General features: G+C 44.6%; 1 protein-coding gene across 3 annotated transcripts in view; it reads right to left on the bottom strand.

Annotated features, from left to right (window-relative positions):
• NEK5 (NIMA related kinase 5) overlaps positions 1-25,116 on the bottom strand; it is a 63,169-nt gene that overhangs the window by 11,017 nt on the left and 27,036 nt on the right. For 2 of the 3 annotated variants that reach the window (XM_005668386.3, XM_021065294.1), the window contains 11 exons: positions 24,416-24,549; positions 21,179-21,363; positions 17,858-17,924; positions 16,923-17,039; positions 15,578-15,664; positions 13,755-13,847; positions 11,221-11,301; positions 10,923-10,991; positions 8,681-8,807; positions 3,049-3,180; positions 1,840-1,977 (listed from right to left, as the gene is read on the bottom strand). In XM_005668386.3, coding sequence (XP_005668443.2) covers positions 1,840-1,977; positions 3,049-3,180; positions 8,681-8,807; positions 10,923-10,991; positions 11,221-11,301; positions 13,755-13,847; positions 15,578-15,664; positions 16,923-17,039; positions 17,858-17,924; positions 21,179-21,363; positions 24,416-24,549 — 1,230 coding nt within the window. The remainder of the gene's footprint in view (positions 1-1,839; positions 1,978-3,048; positions 3,181-8,680; positions 8,808-10,922; positions 10,992-11,220; positions 11,302-13,754; positions 13,848-15,577; positions 15,665-16,922; positions 17,040-17,857; positions 17,925-21,178; positions 21,364-24,415; positions 24,550-25,116) is intronic. The other variant, XM_013980483.2, reaches the window with a different exon arrangement.

The following is a 25,116-nucleotide window of genomic DNA, read 5'->3' as shown; positions in this document are numbered from 1 at the left end:
AGGACAAAAATGAGCAGGAGGCCGCATGGGAAGGGACTCTTACAGGGGGAGGTTGCTCTGGCGAAGGGAGGAAGGCAGGCGCCCCAAGCCAAGGGAGGACTATTTGCTGATGGAGACGGGCTAGCAGCTCTGGCGTGGGCAGAGGCCATCCGATCTGTAAGGCACTTAGAGTCTGCAAAGAGCCTGGATTTATCCTGAGGGTAAGGAAAATCTTTTGCAGGATCTGAAGCAGAGAAGGGACTTGGTCCATCTGAGGATTATCCGGCAGGGGTGCAGAGGGTGAGCTAATGAAAGAGGACCAGAGGCAGGAAGCCAAGCTTGCTGCAGGGACAGGAAAGATGAAGTGTTAAGAGGCTGAAAGAGCACAGCTGGGGCGGGAGGGGACACCTGCGCCCTTAACAGGTTACAAAGCAAAGTATCAGCACTTTGCTTTGAATGCCACCTGTGGAGGCAAGTTCCTATTTCTAATCCCATTGTTAGAAAAAGTGCTCATTATTGCCTAATGCAAAGCTGTGCGTTACATTCATGGATTAGTTCCTGTGGCGTGCTAGGCCAATGGAGCTTTTTCTGTGACTCCCAGAATCACAGGAGCAGACACATCAGGCAGACACATCATAGCCACTCGTTATGTCGCCATCTCAGTTTCCTGAAAGATGGGCTCCTCCCTGGTTTGGGGCCCCAGGCCATGCCAGAGCAGCCCAAAGCTTGTCCACACCAGCCGCCACCCCCCCTTACAGACCATGCTTCTATCCCTGGATAGAAGGTAAGGGGGCACACAAGCAATTCCCATGCAGTTTGTGGCTTGAAGGTACTAGGAAAAGAGCCCCAAAGGCAGTGATGCATTCCCTCCCTCTCTCCCTCTCTCTCCCCACCCCACCCCACCCCAAGTTTTAAATGAGATTGTGTCAACTGAGATAAGTAATAATACCTAAGGACTTCATCTACTCAAGAACCCTGGAGCTTTCTCTTCCTGGATTTTAACCACACCGTCTTTCTCAGTCTCTCAAGCTTGTGTATCTGCAAGTCCTCTCCACCCAAAATGTTCTGTCGTCAGTAAAATATTGTACCTTCCTTAAGACTCAACTTTCACAAAGATCACCCTTTTCTTGGCCTTCACAAACCAGCCGACTTCGGAAACAGGCGCGTCTCTCGCATTGTTCACAGTGTGGTAGATATTTCCATGCCATCCATTACCTGCGAAGCGGCCGGCGTCAGCCTCCATCACTAGCAGTGTGTCCGCAGGCCTCCCTGCCGCCTCAGCCTCACCTGCGCTCTGTCTGGTACCCACCTGCCCGCAGCGGCTCTCCCTGCAGCAGCTCACACCTGCACACCTGCTCGAGGACCCAACCCCCAAAGTGATGTGAATTCCCTCAGACTGCAGAAGACAATGGTGGCTTCCCCTCAAAGTCAACACAAACATAATCTTGCTAAAAGTTGGAGGGAAAAAAGAACTCCAAAGCCAAGAAAAGCTATGTGAAGGTGCATTTTATTGCCCACAGGATAGTAATGTGAGCCTCCGGAAGAGCTGTCAGAAGACAAAGACTCTTGTCAGGTAAAGCTAAGCGCCAGCTCGTTGCCTACAAAGCCACTGGTCCTTCCTACCTAACTTTTCATCACTTGTCAACCGATCACATTAAAGAAAATGACCCCACTTTCCTCAGAAGTTCAAGTCTTTTGTTAACGGCATTTGGAACAGGCTGGAACAAAGCAAATCAGCTTCTGAAAAGGCTCAGACACGCTCCCAATTCCCTCTCCAAGCTATTTTTATCCCCTTCCTGCATTTCATGTCTGAAAAATTCCACAGGGGACCGGTTATGTTCTTAAAAATAAACGACATACCAAACTCTCCGCTGTTGGCAGAAAAGGAGCTATTTGTTAGCTGTGCGGCTGCCAAAACACTCATTAAAGTTGCCGGCGCTTGATGCCGCCACTGTTTTCTACTTTCTGGAAGGCCGTCAATCACCATCCCGTGGCCATCTGAGGAGGAGAATGAATTCGTGGAGAGAAAAGTGCTTCTTCATTTGAATCTTTATAAAATCACAGACTGTGAGACTCTTGGCCGTAACCTAATCCTGCCCCTCATTTTATTAGTAGAGAAACTGGGAGATGGAACAGGTTAGGGACTTATTGTCAGGATGTATTGCCAATGGGCAGGAGAGTCATTGCTTGCTGTGTAATCCGACTATTTTGGTGTGTTGAAACCTCTCTTCTATCGCTTGTTTGAAATTAGGTTTCCCCTCTTACTGTCTCATTGGCTTAGGGTGGATTCAAGTGTATTATATTTGCCACCCCTTCTTACAAGTTTGATGATATATTTTGTAATAGCATAAATAGGAGTGAATTCATACACTTTTAATTACTAATTTCAGAGAGATACGTACAGACTTCAACTTATGAGGAGTATAAATCTGAGCTCTCCCCCAGCCCGTGTTATCCAGAAGAACATAGGAAATAAGCAATAAAAATCTCCACCACCTGGAAGATAACACCCAGATGTTGCTGGGACTCTGTCGAGGCAAGACTGTGCCAGAAGCTCAAATGTAAAAGAACTCAGGTTGAAAATACCATCAAATCCTAAACACTCCTAACACTGAAATAGCACATTGGCATACAAAGCAATTTTATATGCATCTTTGCACTATTAACTCTCGAAATCTTGTGAGGTAGCTAATATTTCATTTCTGATTTTACTGACAAAAAAACAAGCCTCCAAGAAATTGCAGGGGGGTTATTAGGCTAGCACAGGAGGGCAAATGAAGCCACCTGCTCCTCCTTGGGAGGAAGGTGACAGCCTGGATGGTTCCTCCTTCACATTCTCGCAGCTGCAGTGGTCAACTGTCTAGAATAATTAGGAGGCAAGTCTGCAGAGGTAGGGGAGGAACCAAAACAATATCTCTGAAAGGTATTTGATACAGATGTATAGGGACTGCACTGAAAAGGGAGAACTATGACATCAGGGTGAGCACCAGCATTTGGGGGTGAACACAGCTGCCTTCAGGGCTTTGCTCCCCACTAGCTGACAATTTATGCCACTGATGTGAGCTTCACCCTCGGGCACCGTGGAGCAGGTGGAGGTGACATCGGCCATGGCCATCATCTGCAGCAGAGTCTGCGGAGCCTCAGCATCCCACTGTCTCCGGTTCTCAGCAGCAGCAGCATCCTGAACGAAGAACTCTGGGTCTAAGGAAAGAACTCGTTAATCTCAAAGCAGCCAAAGTGTGACTAACCGTACCAAACAGTTCTTAGGAAACCTGAAGTCCATCAACTGGTACCTTCAAAAACAGAGAAGTCACCACCTTCATTCTTTTTTTTTTTTTTTTTTTGTCTCTTTGCTTTTTAGGGCCACACCTGCAGCATATGGAGATTCCCACGCTAGAGGTCCAATCAGAGCTATAGCCGCCGGCCTACACCAGAGCCACAGCAATGTCAGATCCAAGCTGCATCTGCGACCTACACCACAGCTCACGGTAATGCCGGATCCTGAACCCACTGAGCGAGGCCAGGAACAAACCCACAACCCCATGATTCCCAGTCAGATTCATTTCTGCTGAGCCACGATGGGAACTCCAGCACCCTCATTCTAGTGCAGGTTGCTATGGACTGAATGTGGGCCCCCCAAATTCACACGTGGAAACCTAATTCCTAACACAGTGGTGTTGGGAAAGGGGGCTGTGGGGGAGGTGATTGGGTTATGAGGGCGTGAAAAACAGACCCCAGAGAGCCCCTCACCCTTCCCCGTAAGTGACGACACAGCAAAAAAAAAAATGGCATCAGGACCTCACCAGGCCCTGAACCTGTCAGCCCCATCATCTGGGACTTGCCAGCCTCCAGACCTGTGAGAAAGAAGTGCTGTTTACAAGCCGCCCAGTTTACAGTATTTACAGTGGCCTGATTTAACTGAGACATAGATCATCACTTACAGGACTGAAATTATACACAGGTTTAAAATTGTTTTACTTTTTTTTGGCCATGGCTGCAGCAGGAGAAAGGTCCCATGCCAGGGATGGAACCATGCCACAGCAGTGATGACGCTGGATCCCTACGCCTCTAGGCCACCAGGGAATTTCCTCACTTTTATTATTAACATTTGATTGACTAGCCAATATATTTAATGCTAAAGAAATACTAACAGCACAAATGGGCAAATTCTTGAGGCATTTATGAGAACTTTAGTCAGTTTCCACGGAAATGCAACTGTTCTATTACCTTAATTTAAAAAAATAACTTGTATTATCACTTTTCTTTGTTTATTACTATGTTTCATTACAGGAAATTTGGAGAGCAGGTAAGGAGACAAAAACAAAAATTACAACCCCACTGGCCAGAGACTATTAAACTTTCAAATTTTGCTTTTCCTTCCTGCATTTTGAAACAAAAAATGGGCCAAGCACTACACACATTTTCATAACCTGCTTTTTTCAGTTAGCAACATTTCATATCTGGATTATTAAATATTGTTCCATACCACCATTTTTAAAGCAAACATGGTATTGTTTTGTGGACATACGTTAACTATTTTTTTACTGAATTTTTAGGTTTTTTACTATTATAAACAAGATAATGAACTAATCTGTAGCTGTTTTTTTTGGACATTATGATTATTTTCCCTAGATAAACTGTTGAAAATGACAATTCTAGGGACTAGGATTATTTGCTTTACCAAAGCCTTTCATTGTTAAAGTTGAATCTATACTAATTTATTGTCATTTTTCCCATGTATTTTGCATAGCTAATTTTCCCCTATCCCCCAAAAAAGACTCACTTATAATTTCTTTTCCAATATATGACTTCATTTTTTACATATAATGTCCTTGATTTCATTTTGGAATTTGCTTTGTTGTAACATTATACAGGGTCTGATTTCCTGATTTATCCCAAATTGTTAACCAGTTGCCCCTAGAGCATTTATTTGAGCATTTATCCTTGCCCACTGACTTATAATGCGACTTGTAGCATATGCTAAATTATGACACATACCAGAGTTTCTTTCTAAACTTTTTCTTTTTCATTATTTTATACTGGTGCTAGTATCTCTCATATTTTTAATGACTATAATTTATGTCATATAGTTTGATGGTTGGGTAACTGTTCTTCTTTTCTAAAATTTTTGGCCAGTTAAGAATCTCCAAGATTCTCCAATCTGCCAAGATCTCCTCACAGCAGGAAAAAAAACCTGCGGTGCTTTTGATTGAAACTGCCAAAACTCCATGTTTATTTGGAATGAGTATTTCCAATATAGAACGGTATTATTTCTCTCCATTTAGTCAAGTGGTCTTACATACCTCAGCAAAGTTTCACAGTTTCCTTCATGTGCTCTGTATGATTCTTATCAAGTTTATTCCTAAGTTGTCTGTACACACACACACACACACACACACACACACACACGCTGTTGTTACTGTAAATGAGGTTTGAAGACGAACTGGGGGAACTATCTGCAATATGAATTTCATGCAAATGTTCCATTTAAATCAGTCTAATAAAGAAAAAAAACAGGAGTTCCCACTGTGGCTCAGTGGTAACGAACCCAACTACCATCCATGAGGATGCAGGTTTGATCCCTGGCCTCCCTCAGTGGGTTAAGAACCCAGGGTTACGATGAGCTGTGGGGTAGGTCACAGATGCAGCTCTGATCTGCACTAGCCTGGGAACCTCCATATGCTGCAGGTGCAGCCCTAAAAAGAAAAGAAAATAATAATTTTAAAAATAAAATAGAAGATTAAAAAAAAACATACATGCCATTTTCAGTAGAAAAAATGGATAAAGGTTATGAGCACATAATTCACAAGAGAAACACAGATGTCAATAAACACAGGAAATTGTTCAGCCTGACTGATAATTACAGGAACCTAGTTTAAATTAAAAGATCATTTTCCTTATCAAACTAATGAAGGAGTTTTTTATTTATTTTATTTTATTTTGTCTTTTTGCCTTTTCTAGGGCTGCTCCCACGGCATATGGAGGTTCCCAGGCTAGGGGTCCAATCAGAGCTGTAGCCACCAGCCTACACCAGAGCCACAGCAATGCGGGATCCGAGCCGTGTCTGCAACCTACACCACAGCTCACGGCAACGCCGGACTGTTAACCCACTGAGCAAGGGCAGGGATCGAACCTGCAACCTCATGGTTCCTAGTTGGATTCGTTAACCACTGAGCCACGACGGGAACTCCAGTTTTTTTAATCTAAAAAATGGGCGGCCGTGTCTTTTGAGTCTTACAATCCACTCTCCTCTTTTGAGTCTTACAATCCACTCTCACCAAACTGTGGGAAGAATAACCCTACCTTTGAATTCACCCTCTCCACTGGAACTGCTTCCACTGAGGTCACCAAGGGTCCTGACAGCCACGTCCTGCAGCCATCATTCAGTCTGCCTCACTTGGCCTTTCTCTTCCAGTGACGTTACCCAGCCCTGAGCCTCCTTCTAGAACGTTCTCTTCCCAAACTTGTCTAAACAACACTAGGGCCTGTCCTAAGCGCCATTTCCTTCACACTCCAGTCCCTCTGGTGTTTTCCACCACGACCGAGGTTAAGATACTGTGCGTATGCCAAGGAAGCCCCCACCTGCCCCGGGGCTTTGACCTCACTCAGCCAGCGCTTTCCAGACACCTTCGGCTGATGCTCATCCAGACCTAAACGCGCTGTGCTCCGGATGTAAATCACTGTGTTGTCTCCACGGAGTTCCCTCGGCATGGTGTTTGGCCGGCGATAGCCTCGTCCATCTAACTTAGAACACTGGGGGCATCCTGGACCCTCTTCTCTCCCTCCACCCCCACACTCAGCGCTGCACACCTGGTGTCCATTCTCACTGCCCTGCCCGGGCCCGTACACCTGTCATTTCCCACCAGGACCAGTCTCCTGCCCCTGCACGCACCCTTCACACGGCAGCCAGCATGATCTTTCTCCATCACAAATAGCTTGTAATTCGCTTTGATGGAAAGTCATCACGTAGGACGGAGCCAAGCTCTCTGACATGCTGAGCTCTGTAGGAGAGGGTACCCTTCCCCGACCCTCCGGCCGGCTGGCCCTCAAACAAGGATTAGTACCGTGGGCTCAGAAAAGGTGTCCTGCGCCTCCTTGCTTTGTCTCATCACAATCCTGTGATTCTGAGGGCAGACCCAGGTTTCATTTCACCTCCGAGGTGCTTGCACCAAGCTCACTCTGGCAGAAGGGAGATTCTTTATTAGATGCCTGCTGAAGTGAATCATCGTTTTGCCAGGTGGAAATGAGCAAACTGTATGATTCCAAGGACAGAAAACTGAGCCACGCCAGGGTATATAAATGCTCACATAGATGCAAAGGAAGAAGGGGCTCCAGCAGGCTGCGTGGACCCCATCACGTGTGGAAGGAAAGAGGGGGCGATGGGCCAGGAAAGGGAGGTCACCACAGGATCAGGCCAGGCAGTGTAAAAGGTGATACGGTCTGCAATGGGCATTATCAAAACAAAATTTGAGGAGTTCCCTGGTGGCTCAGTGGGTTAAGGATCTGGCATTGCCACTACTGAGTCACCGCTATGCCATGGGTTAAATACCTGACCCAGGAAATTTTGCCTTTTTTTTTAGGGCCACACCTGTAGCATATGGAAGTTCCCAGGCTAGGGGTCAAATCAGAGCTATAGCTGCCGGCCTACACCACAGCCACAGCAATGTGGGATCCGAGCCTCGTCTGCTACCTACACCACAGCTCATGGCAATGCCGGATCCTTAACCCAGTGAGCGAGGCCAGGGATCAAACCCAAATCTTCATGGACGCTAGTTGGGTTCGTTAACCACTGAGCCACGAAGACAACTCCAGGCCCAGGAAATTTTGTATGCCTCAGGTGCAAACCAAAAAAAGAATTTTTTTTGAATTATCTTTTTTTTTTAATTGGTCTTTTTTGGGCCACACCCGCAGCATATGCAAGTTCCCAGGCTAGGGGTCGAATCGGAGCTATGGCAGCTGGCCTACACCACAGCAACACTGGATCCAAGCTGTGTCTGCAACCTACACCACAGCTCACGGCAACCCTGGATCCTTAACCCACTGAGTGAGGCCAGGGATCGAACCTCACAGATCCTTGTCAGGTTCATTACCGCTGAGACACGACGGGAGCTGCCCCCCAAAAAAATTTTGAGTAGGATAATAATAATGTCCAGATAACTGTAGTAATTATTTAGAGAATGAATGGGAAACACGAGTGAAAGGGAAGACACTTAGGAGACTGAAGCAACTTAGCGAGGGGAGGGAAAGGGAAAATGAGAGGAACAGCATACATTCAACTAAGCACCTAATAGATCAATTTTCACTTTAGTCCTCATGATAAGCCTGCGTGGCAAGAACTATTATCCTCATTCCTAAGCGGCAGCTGTCATTCAGAGGCCTGAAGTCACTTGTGAACGGTCACAATCAGAAAGTGGCAACACCAGCTGGGGCTGGAACTCCCATCCGTCTCCAAAGACCGTGCGTGTCCTACCACAGGCCCCGCGGAGACATGGCAGGGCAGAGGGAAGGAAGGAGGAGGGGGAGGAAGACTCGGGGGCATCGCAGAGGAGAAACCACCCCCCCCACCCCCACCCCCAAGGAACTCGGGGAGATGCGGGGCCAGGGGCCAGTGGAATCGCCAGAGGTGGGCAATTGAGAGAACTGGAGATGGACTGCCCGTAAATGAGTTCCTTCTCATCTGCAGCTTTCAAGGGACACGTACCTGCTCCTGGGCAACAGAGTTTTTCCAATGCTTTGTCTGTGTCATCTCCATGCTCCTTTATACCTGTGTATTCCTTAAACTTCAGGCCGTCCTCAAAGGTCAGAGTTTCATTCAGTACATCCATTGCCTAAAGCAATTCCATGGTTTCATGAGAAATAAACCATATGTGAGGGGGGGAGTTTAAAAATTATTTTGTGCCACAGTAAGAACATTTTACCAAGATATGTGGTATTCGATGCATGATTATTACTAGGGTTTTAAAACTGGAACTATGTGGGAACAAGACAGAAACAGGAATGTGTTTTTGAATTATCTTTGCTGCCTTCGATCTTACTCTCCTGCAGTTGCAGTCTACAGAACTCTCGAAGTTAGCTCATCGGTGCTCTGCTTTAAGCCTGAACATTCCCAATCAGGTCCCTAAAGCTGCTGTTAATATTCCATAATTGATAGTAAAATGATCATTCTGCTTCAAGCATATCAAAGCAGAGAATAACAAGGAGGAACACTTTATGAATTCCATTTTTCTTCGTAGGAGGCCAGCTTTGGCGCCTCACTTCCCAGAAGCCTTGTGGATGGACCAGTCCTCAGGTTCCAACCCAGACCCAGGTCCTCAGAGCTGCTCCCTCTGGTGCTCACAGCTCCAGCTTGGGGATACTTAGAGGCCTAATAATTAGCATATACATTGGGTCAAACCCCAGAGGATGAGTGAGCCCTAACGTAAACTATGGACTTGGAGTGATTACCATGTGTCGATGTCAGTTCATCCATTGTGACAGATGTTCCACTCTGGCGGGGGATGCTGATCTGGTGAAAGCTGGGATGGGTGGGTGGGTGGGTGGGGAGCTATATGGGAAATCTCTGCACCTTCTGCTCAATTTTGCCATGAACCTAAAACTGCTCTTAAACATGAAGCCTATGAAAACAAATTGCTCCTTCATCACATGCACACACACAACTCAGAATGAAACGACAACATAGAAAAGTTTTGGAGTTCCCTTTGTGGCTCAGTGATTAACGAACCTGACTAGGATCCATGAGGATTCGGGTGCGATCCCTGGCCTCGCTCAGTGGGTTAAGAATCTGGTGTTGCTGTGAGCTGTGGTGTAGGTCACCGACGCAGCTAGGATCCCGAGTTGCTGTGGCTGTGGCGTGGGCCAGTGGCTGTAGCTCCAATTCGACCCCTAGCCTGGGAACTTGCATATGCTGCACTAAAAGCAGAAAGCAGCCCTAAAGAGCAAACAAAACAGAAAAACATAAAAGTTTTAAGCCAATAAAAAACATAAAAGAAACTGAGTATATAATAACATAAACACAGATATATACATGCTCATACTTAACTGTGGGTAATTTAAAAGCCAAATTCAGAGAAGGTGAAATGGAAACACAAATCAGTTGATTTTGTCAGCAGGTCTGGTAAAAAATTAGGATTCAAACAGATGTGGAAATCAAGTAATAAAATGAGGTGGAGTTTACTGTATTCATGCATCTACTGCTGGTTAAAGGAGAGCCCAAGTGCATAACTGAGATTTACCCAAAGACCAGTAAAAAGTTATCGATAACTAATCAAGACCTAAAATAAATGTGCACGGTTTCAGGATACCTGCTCATTTATTTTAGGTGAGTGTATTAGCTGTTGACCACATCTTATGTCTTCTATTTTAATCTGGATATAATTAAAAATTTCCTATTATGAGGGAAAAATAGCTCCTTTATAATACAAAAATAAATTAAAATGGAATAACCCATCTATGGGAACAATCTGAATTTTTTAAAAAAAATGGAAAGATAAAAATACAGTTTGCAAGACTTGTCTGAACACCAGAGATTTTATTAGCAAGAATTTTAGAAAATTTCATGAAATATGCTCTTAAGACACTCATTTTCACAGCAGAAATTGACACAACATTGTAAATCAGCTATATTTTAATTTAAAGAAAAAAAATTTTTTTCAGCTTTTTAGGGCCACATCCGTGGCCTATGGAGGTTCCTAGTCTAGGGGTTGAATCAGAGCTACAGCTGCCAGCCTATGCCACATCTGAGCTGAGTCTGCAACCTACACCACAGCTCATGGCAACGCCAGATCCTTAACCCACTGAACAAGGCCAGAGATAGAACCTGAAACCTCATGGTTTCTAGTCGGATTCGTTTCCGCTGCACCACGACAAGAACTTCAAAAAAAAAGTTTGTTTAAAGACACTCATTTTCTCATCCCAAGTAATAGAAATTTTACTTATTGGCATACCTCTTCCTCTTGGAGGATGTTTTCATCAGAAATACATTTGTCTAAATTAATTTCAAATTTTACTCCTCTCTAGAAGAAAGCAAGGAAAAAAGTCTTAGTTTAGCAATCCAATAAAAACCTTAAACTTGTAACTCCCAATATGACATTACAGACAGTTAAAACCATTAGTCTAACATGAAAAAAATAAGGCAATTCCATAAAATAGTAGGGGTTCCATCCTAGAGGAAGCCCAGATTGCAAGGTGCAGAACCCCCAGCAAGTTTTTCAATATGAAACTTGAAGACAAAATGTTTATTACCTTAGCTTTATGTTTTGGTTCTGGAATTTTACTTTCCTTTCTGCTCTGAAGTCTACTTTGTTTCAAGTCTCTTTCAATAGCCTGAAAATTTAGAGAACAAAAATCTAGCATTTAATGTTGATCAAACAATTTTACTTTCACAATCCCTGAGCTCACATTCACAGCAAGGTCTGTCTATATTATTCGACTTCTCAAATGAACCTGATGATTGATTTGAGAATAAAAACGTGCCTATGTAAAGGAAAGCTAACAACAGGCCACTAAACACGTGAGCACAGTGTCCATTAACTTGAAATATGAATACACTCAACACTGGCGTTGCAATGGGTAAAACCCTATAACGTGACAATATTTCTCGCTCCAGTCCAGCACACCCTAATCTAACTCAAGAGCGTTACGTTGACTGTAAGAGTCTTCCCTTAGGAGGCTTGTGATCGCAATCAGGAAAACAAAAAGGTACACTGTTCATGATAAAGAAAGGAAGGGGCTCGAAAAATCGATGGGCAGTTTGAAGGAGGAGGAGAAGCCTGTGGCAGCCCCGACAAGAATTTCAAAGGAACGGCTGAGAGGTGAACTGCAGATGCTGAGCCTTCTCGGGGTTCAGTCCTGGGCCCTCTGGCCCTGTCTTCCTCGATGCACAGGGATCTCAGCAATTCCCATGGATTTAAATGCCATCTTCATGCACTGCCTCTGAAACCTGTCTCTTCAGGTTGGAGCTCTCCTCCCCCTCTGAGCTTCAGATGTACAGATTCAACTGCCTAGACACCATCTTCACTTTAATATTCATTCCACAAGCACCCACTCTGGGCCGGACTCCGTCCTACACGATGGACTGGGGCAGAGCGTGGCCAGAAGGTCCTGCTGAGAACTTGCCTGTTGCTGGAGTAATTGAGGTAATAAATTACACTAACTAGATAAGTTCAGAGGGTATTAAATGCTCTAAAGAAAATAAAATAGGGTAATAGCACAGCAATGAGGACAGGATGAGAGGCGTGCTGGAGAAGCCTATATGGCATTTGATTTACACTCCAGAATGATGGTGGACCTGGCTTGTAAAGGTCTGGGGGACAGTGTGTTCCAGGCAGAGGCAGGATGCAACTTCTCAGAGCTTCCTGACACCATCTCCAAAGTAGGACTCTTGAGTGCCCCCCACTCTTCCGTCCCTTGGTAAAAGACACTATTTCTTTCAAGCCAGAAACTTATGAGTCTCCTCTGTGTTTATATGTATGTTTTTTAAAAAGAGCATTAAAAATATATGTACACACACACATATATACATATAAGCGTATACATACATGTATATATATGTGTGTACGTGTAGAGAGATATATATATATATATTTTTTTTTTTTTTTTTTGTCTTTTTGTCTTTTGTCTTTTGTTGTTGCTATTTCTTGGGCCGCTCCCTCGGCATATGGAGGTTCCCAGGCTAGGGGTTGAATCGGAGCTGTAGCCACCGGCCTACGCCAGAGGCACAGCAACGCGGGATCCGAGCCGCGTCTGCAACCTACACCACAGCTCACGGCAACGCCAGATCCTTAACCCACTGAGCAAGGGCAGGGACCGAACCCACAACCTCATGGTTCCCAGTCGGATTCGTTAACCACTGTGCCACGACGGGAACTCCTATATATATATATATATTTTTTAATGCTCTTTTCTCTCCACCCTTTTACATCAGGTCTCCATCATCTCTCCCTTAGTCAATTACTGCCTCGTCTGTGTACCACACCCTGTGTATGGACTTCACATACCGCATCTGTCAGTTTGAATCATTACAGGTCCTTTGCCCTTCGCCCCGGGAAGGGTGTTCTCCCGCTTTGCAACGTGATGCACTCTCAAACACCACTGTGACTTCTGCATCTTGCTTTTATCTGTGAGGTTGGCTGTCTCCATTGCATGAGGAGGGTCATATTGCTTTATTTCCCTTAAAATACAATTTTGTCAGACCCTAAAGCCCTATGTCACCTACACAGAGCGGAAAATTCAACCTCAGTCCACTTTAGAGCTCTCGGCACCGTCTCTCGTGAAGGTCCCTGGGCCTTTCACAAAGCTCAACAAGCAAGGAGGCTGCTGAGCCTTCCCTCAGCAGGGGCTCCTCTCACCTGCCCCCAATCCAGCCCCCGGTGCCCCTTAAAGGCAAAGGGGAAACACCACCCAGAAGAAACACAGTCATTTGAGAGCCACTGGATAATTCAGCTCTTCTCTACTCCTGCCGAAAAGGTAAGTTTGACACAGAAGAGAAATTAACCACCAGATTCCCTGACCAGTGTGTCTGAGACTGACTCAAACACCATCAGCAAGTGCAATGTTCATACGCCCAGGGAACTGGCTGCGGCCGATTCACCAGCCAGCTGTGGAAAACCAATGCCGGGCCCCCCGCCCGCCCCCCGACCATCTGGGCTGGAGCCTAGGTGTTGAAGTTTTTTTTAAAAACTTTCCCAGCTGATTCTACTGCACAGGGAGGAGCAGGAACCTGAACTGCAGCAAAGTCCCCCGAAAACGCAGCATCGTCTGACAAGAACAACCATCACCTGCACAGGTGCTTCTTCCTCAGGTGCCTCTTGGTGGATGGGCCGGTCGCTCTTCTTCACCAAATAGGTTTTATGACTTATTTCTGAGTCCTCCTTCAACGCAAAATAGACACAGTCAATACAGGTTGGTTCTGTGTCAGTTCTGAAGGCCACTCATGGAACCCCAGCCGCTAGACCTGAGTGGGATCTAGTGAGGACGCTGGCTGATGGATCCGTGCGTGTGCTGGAGAGAGCTCTCTCTACCGCTTCATTTCCCTACAGCTGCCTTCCCAAGTGCTTCTTTCCTGTCTCTCTAAAAGGTCTGCTACCTGTCTTTCCTGGATGCAGGCTTCCGTCGCAGACCTGCTTCCTAAACACAGGGCTGATGACAGCACAAGACCCCACGATTAGTGCAGCCTCCTCTCTGGGGAGAAGCACCACCGGTCTGCCCCCTCCCAGGGCAGCCGGGTGTGAAGTTTTGTGTGGTCCTTTCAGACGCCCTCCTCCTTAGCTCTGCCACCCCAAATTCTACTCTTCTTCTCAGACCCAGTTTGGGCTCCCCTCTCCTCTCCCTTAAAAATCTTCAACCTGCTCATCCTGCTGATCTTTACTCCAGAGCACTCACGGGGCTTAATGAGATTCAGCCCTAGTCCATCATTGCTCCATACACGTGTGTCTCATCTTTCCAGCTATTTATCAGTAGATGTGCCTATGCTAGAAAAAGGAGAGGTTTTAGAACCAGATACTTAGTCTGCTTTGTATTTTGTTGTTGTTGTTTTGCTTTTTAGCTGCACCCTTGACACGTGGGGGTTCCTGTGTGGCAGGGATCGAACCCATGCCACAGCAGCGACCTCAGACACAGCTGTGACAATGCTGGGTCCTTAACCCGCTGAGCCACAAGGGAACTCCTAGTCTGCCTTGTAATATCTAAGCAATTTTCGATGAGTTATTTACTTCTGTTTGGGGAAGTAAAGAGATACATATGTGAAAGTTCTAGTTCAGAGCCTGGTACCTAGAATTGAATTGTACCATATGTTTATTTCATCTACATTAGCTCATCTCCATGCACTGAGGGGCGGAGGTGAGGGGGAGGGGGAAAGATGGATTTGAGCAGCGCGCGGGCAGTTCTTTGCAAAGAGTGTGCAGTTCAAGTGCGTGTGAGACGGAGGCCCACTCTGTCCTTGGTGGGTCTCAGTGCCCATAGGCCCCCCCACAGGAGAAACATTCCAGGGAGCTGAGGGCGTTCTTCATGTTTTAACAGGCGTGTGTTTTTCATGCAATGTGGTTGCCAAACACAGGTCAGCTGTCTTATCTAGAGCGCTACTGAAAAAGCAATGATCTGAAGGCTGGAAGGATGAGTTTCCAGTGCGGTGCTTTTAAAGAATTTTTCAAAAAGCATCTCAACTGCACTTAAATGTTTCCTTACATGGACTTTCAAACCATACCCCTGCATATGAGATGATTTTAATAGAGCTGAATTCAGTAAGTGCCTTTTTCCAACCTTCTGGGCATGAACTTCCTTTCTGCATCTAATCCGGTCCCGGAGTAAAGGAGTTTCTCAGTCAATACTTATTGACTGACTCATGGGGAAGATAAGCAACCAGTATTTTTAATAACAGCCCTCTTAATTGAGAATCTCAGGTAGACCCATCACCTGGGTAGCCTCAAGTAAACCATAATAAAACGAAGCTTCCATTAAATCTGACAGCTCTCCTCTCTAAGAAGTGTTTGCACGATCAAGTTTATCTTTTCTACAAGAAGATCATTACTTTTGAATACCTGCTCAACTAGTTAGCTCTCAATCAATAGAACAAGATTCCCTTTCGGAGAATGAATTTATTTACCTCCAGGGCACACCCCATCTTCTTTCTAATTGCCTTCATGTCGCTGTGGTACTGTTGGCGTATTTGCTCCAACTGCTTCCAATATTCCTGGAAAGCAATCCCAAGCCCCCAAGTTTAAATGTGTGTGAGCAACTTGACAAAAAGATCTGTACAGCCTATGATTTTAGAGATGGGTGATAAATAGCAATGGAAAAGCTGCCGCTCCTAAAAATGATAATCTGCCCTACACTTTGGTACTTCACCCCCTGTGAGGATATGATTTCTTGGGGCAATCTCACTTTTATATATAACCCCAAGTCCATTAATGACACACTATGTATCTTACTTTTATGTATAATTCTATTATGGGTTGAATTTTGTCCCCCCTGCAAAAAGATATACTGGATTCCTAAGCCCCACTACCTCTGATTGTGATTTTATTTGGAGATAGTGTCACTGCAGATGTGACTAGTTAAGCTAAGATGTGGTCACACGGGGGTACAGTGGGTCCTTAAGACATATGACTGGCGTCCTTTTAAGAAGGTGGCCATGTGGGAGTTCCCACCCTGGCGCAGTGGAAACGAATCCGACTAGGAACCATGAGGTTGTGGGTTTGATCCCTGGCTTCACTCAGTGGGTTGAGGATCCGGCGTTGCCATGAGCTGTGGTGTAGGTCGCAGACACGGCTCGGATCTGGCATGGCTGTGGCTGTGGTGCAGGCCGGCAGCTATAGCTCTAATCTGACCCCTAGCCTGGGAACTTCCATATGCAGCGGGTGTGGCTCTAAAAAGACAAAAGCCAAAAAAAAAAAAAGAAAAAAAAAAGAAGGTAGCCATGTGAAGACAGATGCCCAGGGAGAACGTCATGTTCACGGGCAGAGGCTGGAGTTGCAGGGCTGCAAGCCTGGGCATCCGAAACCTGCTCTGACCACCCAGCAGAAGCCAGCGGGAGGCAAAGGTTCCCCTCCAGCTTTCAGAGGGAGCGTGGCCCTGCTGACACCTTGACTCTGGACTTCAAGCCTCCAGAATTGTGAGACCATCAATTTCTGTTGTTTTAAACCGCTCCGTTTGTTGTAAGGCAGCCCCAGGGACCAATACACATTCTGAAAATGTTGAGGGTGGACAGGCACTTTATCAAGCCGAGGTAAAGAGCCTGATGAACTCAGCTGCACTGCATTCTCTGAGAGGGTGAACTCACATCTCTGCCTCCCTGAGGTCCCAGTGTGGTGCGTCACAGCGGTGCGTCCCCAAAGTATTTGCTTAACGGGCTCTCCCAGGAGCACAGGACATGCTAAAAGCAACACCTTGTCTCAGTAGAGGAGACAATGAGAAAAGCACTACGGGAGCCCTGGGCAGACCATCCTGACCTGTTCCTTCGTTTCATTCCTCCTGAACTGCGGCCCCTGGAATCCAGGCTCTTCTCCGTCGCTTCTTGGCTCTTGCCTCTGCTCGTGATTTGGCTCAGCAGAGGATGGACGAAGACCCTGTTATTTGAATGAAATAACCTAGAAAGCATATTTGCACTTTGGAAATGTGACTTGACCTTGACCTTGTCCTTTAAACAATAATTATATCATCAATCGCAATATTGGGGAGGTTTTTTTTTTTATGAGCTGTAGCATTTTCTTAGTTTAAGTGTGAAACATTTAAAAAGCAAAGAAAATGAATGAAACTATTTGTCCATCAATAGTTAGTTTATGCTACCATGTGGGACACCTAGCTTCATTTTCTGAACTGGCAAATTATAACTGCGAAATCAAAGTTCTGCAAAAGTTCAGCAGGCCCTGGAACATGAGATTCAGTAGGGGAAGGGAACTAGAACTTTTGAGCAGTTTAAAATAAGAGCCATACACATAGGATGCATAGCCAATCTCCCGCAGCCTCAGAACTTTGACATTATATGTAAGAGTAAAGGTTAACTTTCATTTCAAATACAATACAATAGTCACTTTTTAAAAATGTGTAGAATTCTAATAAAATAGAATCAAAGAACTGCAGCACTGAAGGGGACTTTGAAGCCCATCTACAGCTTTTCTAGAAAAAGGAAGTTGAGGTTCAAAGAGGTTGCATGTCCTGCCTAAGGTCACCCAGCAAGTGATGGAACCAGGGAAGGGACTAGGCTTCCCACACCCTAAATGAAGCCTAGTCTCATTATTCTTTAGCTTTAAAAACTGGGGTGAGTGGAGGGCAGTCTTAATCTTCTTTGAGGAACGAACCTTGACTTAAGGATCCATGAATATTCGTGAACAGAGAAAGTGTTAGAACATTCCCGATGGTTTCTTATATTTGGTATCTTACTTACCAACTGCTTTTCCACTTTCAGCTTATATTGTTGAGCTTCGCGTTTCCTCTGAAGGTATTCAGCGGTCCTGAGGAAATAAAAATGTTCAGCCTGAACAGAAATTTTAACTCATCGCTGACACCAATTCAACGAGGGAATTTTCAGCTTCATAATGACATTCACAATTCACCTGCAATGTGCCAAGTTCAAGAAGCAGTTCAAAGTCACCGAATGTGTACACTGGATAAGAAGAGCTTTGGAATCAAGAAGGCAGGGTAGTAAACTGGGGACACGGGAGAGAGAAAACTGAACAATAGGGATTTTCTTCAGGGCAGGAATTCGTCCAGTGCCCACGACCTGTTGAGGGGAAAAGAAAAAACCCGGAGAGGGGTCTCCTCATGCTGTGCGCAGGTGTCTAATCTACAGCCTCGTCACCCCAACTGGACTGACCTTTGCTTGTCAGTTTCCTGCGTGACACCCTGAGCTCCTTGCGAGCAATGGGGCCCCACCCTTCACCTCTGCTCCTCATACAAATCCTTAACGAACAAAGAAACAGGCTTTAGCTGCCTCTCACAACGGTTAGGTGTCTTCAGCACAAGTTGAACTGGAGGCTAGGGGTCTAATCTGAGCTGTAACTGCCGGCCTACACCACAGCCACAGCCACATGGGATCCGAGCCACTTCTTCGACCTACACCACAGCTCACGGCAACGCTGGATCCTTCACCCACTGAGTGAGGGCAGGGATTGAACCTGCATCCTCATGGAGACTAGTCGGGTTCGTTACCGCTGACTCGCAACAGAACCCCCAAAATTAGTCAGTTCTAGTCAAACCATTTTCAGGTTTGCACCTATGTGTTCTCTCTCTCTCTTTCTGTGTGTGTGTGTGTGTGTGTGTGTGTGTGTGTGTTTCAGAATTTCCAGCTAAGGATTTCCATAATTACCGACTGCTAAATAAAAACTACCACATTTCAGATCACCGCATGAGCTGGGGGATAAAGTTCTTTGGAATGCCAATAAACTCTCAGGCTCCAAAGACAGAACTGTCATTTTAGAAAGAACGCCTTTAAGGAACATTGGGATGACCAGTCCCCAGTTTATGAAGAGACAAGTTAACAAATCAGCTGTTTAGAAACACGATGAAATGCCAAGCCAGTTAAGCTCTCTGGATCTTAGTTCCTCATCTATAAAATGGGCACAATACCAATCACACCAGAGTTGAGAGGATGATTCGAAGAGATGAGGTCTTTGAAGGGGCCCGGCCAGCATCTGATCCACAGACAGTGCTTGACTCAGGTGAGGGCTGACGTCCCTCTCAGACACCTACCTGGCACGTGTAACAACACATCCATGAGCAAAACCACTCAGCCACCTGGGGGCTGACCAACGGACACGCTCTCTCTCGCCCCTACCCCTGTACAGTTTCCTCTTCCTCCAGACAAGGACCTCAAGACGCGATTCCCATGAAATTGGAGCTCTGACAGGGAGAAAGCTGGGCAGGGGTTCTGACTGAACAACGAGGTAGGGGTGGGTACCAGTCACCAGAGGGGCCTCCTGGAGTACAGTAAGATGGTGGGCAGCAGCATACACGGAAGAGAAGAACTTTCTACCACTTTATGTGAGAGGTTGGGAGATAAAATCATACTTCATCAGAATAATGGACAGTTTGACAGCTCTCATATCTAGACAAACTGGAAGACACGTTCCCAATGGTTGAGAAAGGGAAAAGGGGGTTTTGTGGCTGCACCTAGTCATACGTCAAATATATGTCACTCATTAGTTGAGTCCTACATGAATATTATCGTGTGAACTAATAGAACACATAACCTTTTTTTTTTTTTTTTTTTGGTCTTTTTAGAACCACACTCACGGCATATGGAGGTTCCCAGGCTAGGGGTCGAATTGGAGCTGTAGCCACCAGCTTTACCCCACGGCCACAGCAACACCAGATCCAAGCCGCGTCTTCAACCTACACCACAGCTCAGAGCAACACCGGATCCTTAACATACTGAGCAAGGCCAGGGATCGAACCTGTGTCCTCATGGATGCTAGTCAAATTTGTTTGTGCTGAGCCACGATGGGAACTCCCCAGAACACATAACCTTTGAGGATCGTGGAGGTCGTGGAAAATGTATTAGGAAGATGGACAAAACCATAACGGCACCCAATATCTTCAAAATGAATAATCTTCCCATCACACGTTGCTGGAGAAATCATTCTTTTATCACTAGCGCTTATCTAATTTTCATTAGCTATCTGATGGGATCGCCATCACAAAGGCTCTTGTATTTTTCATTATTCATCCAAAATTTCAACAATAAATAACCACAGACTCCAAAAGTCAGCCAATTCCCAACCCTGAAAGAAAAAAATGTGATGACAAAAACTTATTTTTTAAAAAATGACTCTCAGGAGTTCCTGTCGTGGCACAGTGGTTAACAAATCCAACTAGGAACCATAAGGTTGCGGGTTCGATCCCTGGCCTCGCTCAGTGGGTGAAGGATCCAGCATTGCTGTGAGCTGTGGTGTAGGTTGCAGACGCGGCTCGGATCCCGCATTGCTGTGGCTCTGGCGTAGGCCGGTGGCTACAGCTCCGATTCGACCTCTAGCCTGGGAACCTCCATGTGCCGCGGGAGCGGCCCTAGAAATGGCAAAAAGACAAAAATAAATAGATGAATTAATAAATAAATAAAAAACGGCTCTCAGACTTAGGTCTTTAGTTCTGTAGACAGGTGTCAAATATTCTGGACACAGAGCACTGACATCGACATAAAGAAACTATTACAGATCTGCAGAAATGCGTTATGGAGTAAATTCTCTGATGGCAATTATTATTTATAATAATTACATTATTTTCTTTCTAATACATCCACATTCTGAAAAATTCCAAGAATATGGATGCTGAACAAAACTTATTTTTCAATATGTCTTGTTATACTTGGATTACAATTGAAGCATTATTGACTAATGTCAATAACCTCTTTGGAAAATGATACATATGCAACTATTTTCGGGGGCAGAGCTCAGGAGTAGAGCATTTAACTGCATATACGACGGTTTTCATTACTCCCAGATAGCAGAATTTACTGAAAAAAAAGAGAAAACCTAGTAAAAATTCAGGAATATGACTCTGTGCCCACAGTTAGACGATGACATGAATAGGATTAGCTGCATCAAACGGGAGATGAAAAAGTGACCAAGGAACTGTGCATTAGGGATTTCAAAAGGAGAATCTGGAAGTTCTTCCTGGAGGTTTTAGGAGAACTGGGGAGGATTTCGGAACTAATGTTGACAAACCAAGGCATTTTCAGAAGGCCGAAGCTGAGGCTAGACCGTGACATTACCGTTGGCCTGGAGGCGGACTGTGGATTTCTGCCAGGTTATAAGTCTCCTCAACCTCGGTATCTTTTTGAGGATCGTGGTGGCAGTTTGGTCCATGGGCTCTGTCCCTCAACCCGTCAAGTTGGGCGTAGAAATAGGCATAATGTCCACGCACTGCAGCAAGTTTGGGCCTTTCCACCATTGCTGTCTGAGGGATTAAAAAGAAGAGAGAAAAACGTTTTTTTAAGACATGATTAAGGAGTTCCCGTCGTGGCGCAGTGGTTAACGAATCCGACTAGGAACCATGAGGTTGTGGGTTCGGTCCCTGCCCTTGCTCAGTGGGTTAACGATCCGGAGTTGCCGTGAGCTGTGGTGTAGGTTGCAGACGCGGCTCGGATCCCGCGTTGCTGTGGCTCTGGTGTAGGCCGATGGCTACAGCTCCAATTCAACCCCTAGCCTGGGAACCTCCATATGCCACGGGAGCGGCCCAAGAAATAGCAACAACAACAAAAAGACAAAAAATAAATAAATAAATAGACATGATTAAAATCTATCATGATGGACAGTTTGATAGTGACCATAGCTAAGTCAAGGCATTGTTTTTGAGTAATCTTAGAATCCCCAAATCCTTGAATTAAGAAAGAGTTTATAGGTCTAAGTGCTGCAGCACAGGAGTTGATACTTTTGCTACAGTGTGAGTATGGATCGCATATATAACTGTATCGAAGATGCTCGGCAAGTTCAGAGATGGTGCTGCGGCTTAGCAGGTAAAGAATCCGACTAGTATCCATGAGGAGACCAGTCAAGACCCCGTTGCGAAACAGCCGAGAAAGGTCCATTTAACATTGTGACAATGCTGCCCACTCAACAGTTGCTAACAGAAGAAAACGAGAAGATCAAACCATTGGAAAGGCCTCGTGCTGGTAGCTGGAATATGAATAACCAAACACATGGTTAAAACGGAAATTCCCTCATTGGAAAGATGTAACATACTATATTCTCCGGTTCTTTTCAATGCTATGAAGTTCTTATATATATATATGTGATTGAACCACATGGAAATGTAGATATGTGGCCATCTTTAACTTGCAAAAATGCTACTTTCACATACTTCTATTCAAATATTAAAGTAAGTGTATAAAATTTGGGTTACTAGTCTAAACACAAATTTGTATATATATTTTAAATTATTTATTCATTTATTTATTTTTGGCAACACCCATGGCATGTGGAAGTTCCTGGGCTAGCTGTGACATGGCTAAGTCCTTAACCAGTAGGCCACCAGGAAGCTCCTATATACTTAAAAATCTTCTAAAGCATAAAGCAGTTTTCTTAGCTTTACCATGTTTGCCTATGTACAACCCAGAAGGTATTACTAATTACTTGAAAAATGGCTAGAAATAGAGAAAAGGATTGGAAGGAAGGAAAGAGCTTCTTTAGGGTTTTCTCTAAAATCCCAGATGGTAATGAAAACATCAGAGGTGGTTCCTGTGGAAACTCATTCATTTCAATGCACTAGCATAAGCTTTCAAATAATTTTTTTTAATGTCAATATGGGAGTTCCCACTGTGGCACAATGCGATTGGCAGTGTCTCTGCAGTGCCAGGATGCAGGTTTGATCCCCAGACCAGTGCAGTGGGTTAAAGCATCTGGCAATGAAGTTTCCATAGTGGCTCAGTGATAACAAACAAGATGAGAATCCATGTGGACGTGGGTTCGATCCCTGGCCTCGCTCAGTGAGTTAAGGATCTAGCATTGCCATGCGCTGTGGTGTAGGTCACAAATATGGCTTGGATCTGGTGTTGCTGTGGCTGTGACGGAGGCTGCAACAACAGCTCTGATTCAACCCCTAGCCTGGGAATTTCCATATGCCATGGGGGCAGCCCTAAAGAGACAAAAAAAAAAAAAAAAAAAAAATCTGGCAATGCCACAGCTGTGACATAGGTTGCAACTGTGGCTCGGATTTGATTCCTGGCCTAAGAACTCCATGTGCTGTGGGGTGGCCAAAGAAGAAAAAGAAAAGAAAAAAGGTTTAACAAAACATTAATAATTTTTTTTTAAAAATCAATATGTTCTCCTAACTTCATCCATCCATGAGTCTTTTATTTTTTTAAGTTTTTCTGTCTTTTTGTCTTTCTAGGGCCGCACCTGTGGCATATATATGGAGGTTCCCAGGATAGGGGTTGGATCAGAGCTGCAGGTGCTGGCCTATACCACAGCCACAGCAACGCCAGATCTGAGCAGTGTCTGCAACCTACATCACAGCTCACAGCAACGCTGGATCCTTAACCCACAGAGCAAGGCCAGGGATGGAACCCAAAACCTCATGGTTCCTAGTTAGATTCGTTTCCGCTGTGCCACAGTGGGAACTCCTCCATGAGTCTTTTAGATGTTTTTTATCTCCCACAGTTTGCTACAGAGTATTCTAAACCACAACATACTTTTAAAATTAAAGTTAAACCACATTCTATTAAATAAAGGGCAATAATTTAACTCGTAGTTTCAAAAATCTACCTATGCATGAACACATTTTCTAAAATGTCTACATAGAAAGTAAACACTTAAGAAATGTACTTTCAAATGGTCCTTTAACTATGCCACAAGCCTTTTGAAAAAATACAATTCTTCGATTAACACACGACAGTCATTTTTATGTACACATTTCAATAACATGAACTAAAAGATTCAACACTCTGCTGAAGTGGATTCAAATAATTGGCATAAAGAAACTCTGAGGAAAAAAATCAATGATTATATAATAAAAATTTCTCAAATATAATATCAGAATTAAGAACACGAAATGCATAATGTTTTCTGCTGCTCTGTTTACTTGACCTATATAGAGAAACCTTATTTATTTAAAGAAATTAAGGATTTCCCTTGTGGTGCATGGGTTAAGGATCTGGCATTGTCACTGCAGCAGCTCAGATTCCTGCAGTGGCGTGGGTTCAATCCCTGGCCTGGGAATTTCGACATGCACTCACCCCACCCCCCAACCCCGCCAAGAAAAAGGAATTTGAATTATAAAAAGAAAACTAAAACTAACATCTAGACTACTTAGAAGAAAATACGGCATTGTTTAAAAGTAACATCTAGACGTGGTCCCATGATGTACCATTTAATGCTTATTACAGAATTTTATCACAAGCACAAAACTAGTGAATGCCAAAGAAATGACCTTGCACCTGATGAACTTGTCGAGAAGGTCTGTAGAATATACCATCTGCTGAAAACCAGAGGGAGAGTTTAGCGTGACTTACAGATATGGGCTTCTGGGCTCCAGCTGGTGGTCTCCATTCGTGTCTATAGAATATGTCCTTCCTTTTCTTTGGCACTGATAGCCTTGATCCTGGTGGGCACTTTCCCTGGAATCTCACTCTCTGTATTCCAGAATCTTATTGAACCAAAATAAAACAACTTCATTTTTTTTTTTAATTTCCACATCTTTAACATATGCTTGTGAGCGTGCAAGCACAAGAGGCACTTCATAACACAGTAAGTTCACTTTAGCCAGTCACATTTTTTTTTTTTTTCTTTTTTGGCTGCCTGGCGGTACATGGAGCACCTGTGGCAACACTGGATCCTTAACCTGCTGGGCCTGGCTGTGGATCGAACCTGCGTCCCGGTGCTCCAGAGAGGGTGCTCATTCCATTGCACCATAGCAGTAACTCCAGCCAGTTACATTTATACCCAAGGACAAAAGTGCTGATGGAAAATCACTGTGCAGGGTTTTTGAATGGAGGAAACCTTTCTTTCCAGGGTTGCTTTACATATTGCTAGTAATATACAACACTACTTTTAAAAAAATTAGGAATTATGTTATTTACAGAAACAATATGCATAACATAATGGCATATTTAGTAATTAAATTAATAACTACACTAATTTAATGACAAGTAATTAAACATAGTCAACAGAGCTTGGATCATCAGGCCACTTCGTTCATGTCACATTGTTTGAA

This window comes from Sus scrofa, chromosome 11 (genome assembly GCF_000003025.6).
Source record: "Sus scrofa isolate TJ Tabasco breed Duroc chromosome 11, Sscrofa11.1, whole genome shotgun sequence".
Taxonomy (NCBI): domain Eukaryota; kingdom Metazoa; phylum Chordata; class Mammalia; order Artiodactyla; family Suidae; genus Sus; species Sus scrofa.
Note: the sequence above shows the minus strand (reverse complement) of the source record. Positions and strands in the feature narration are given on the sequence as shown.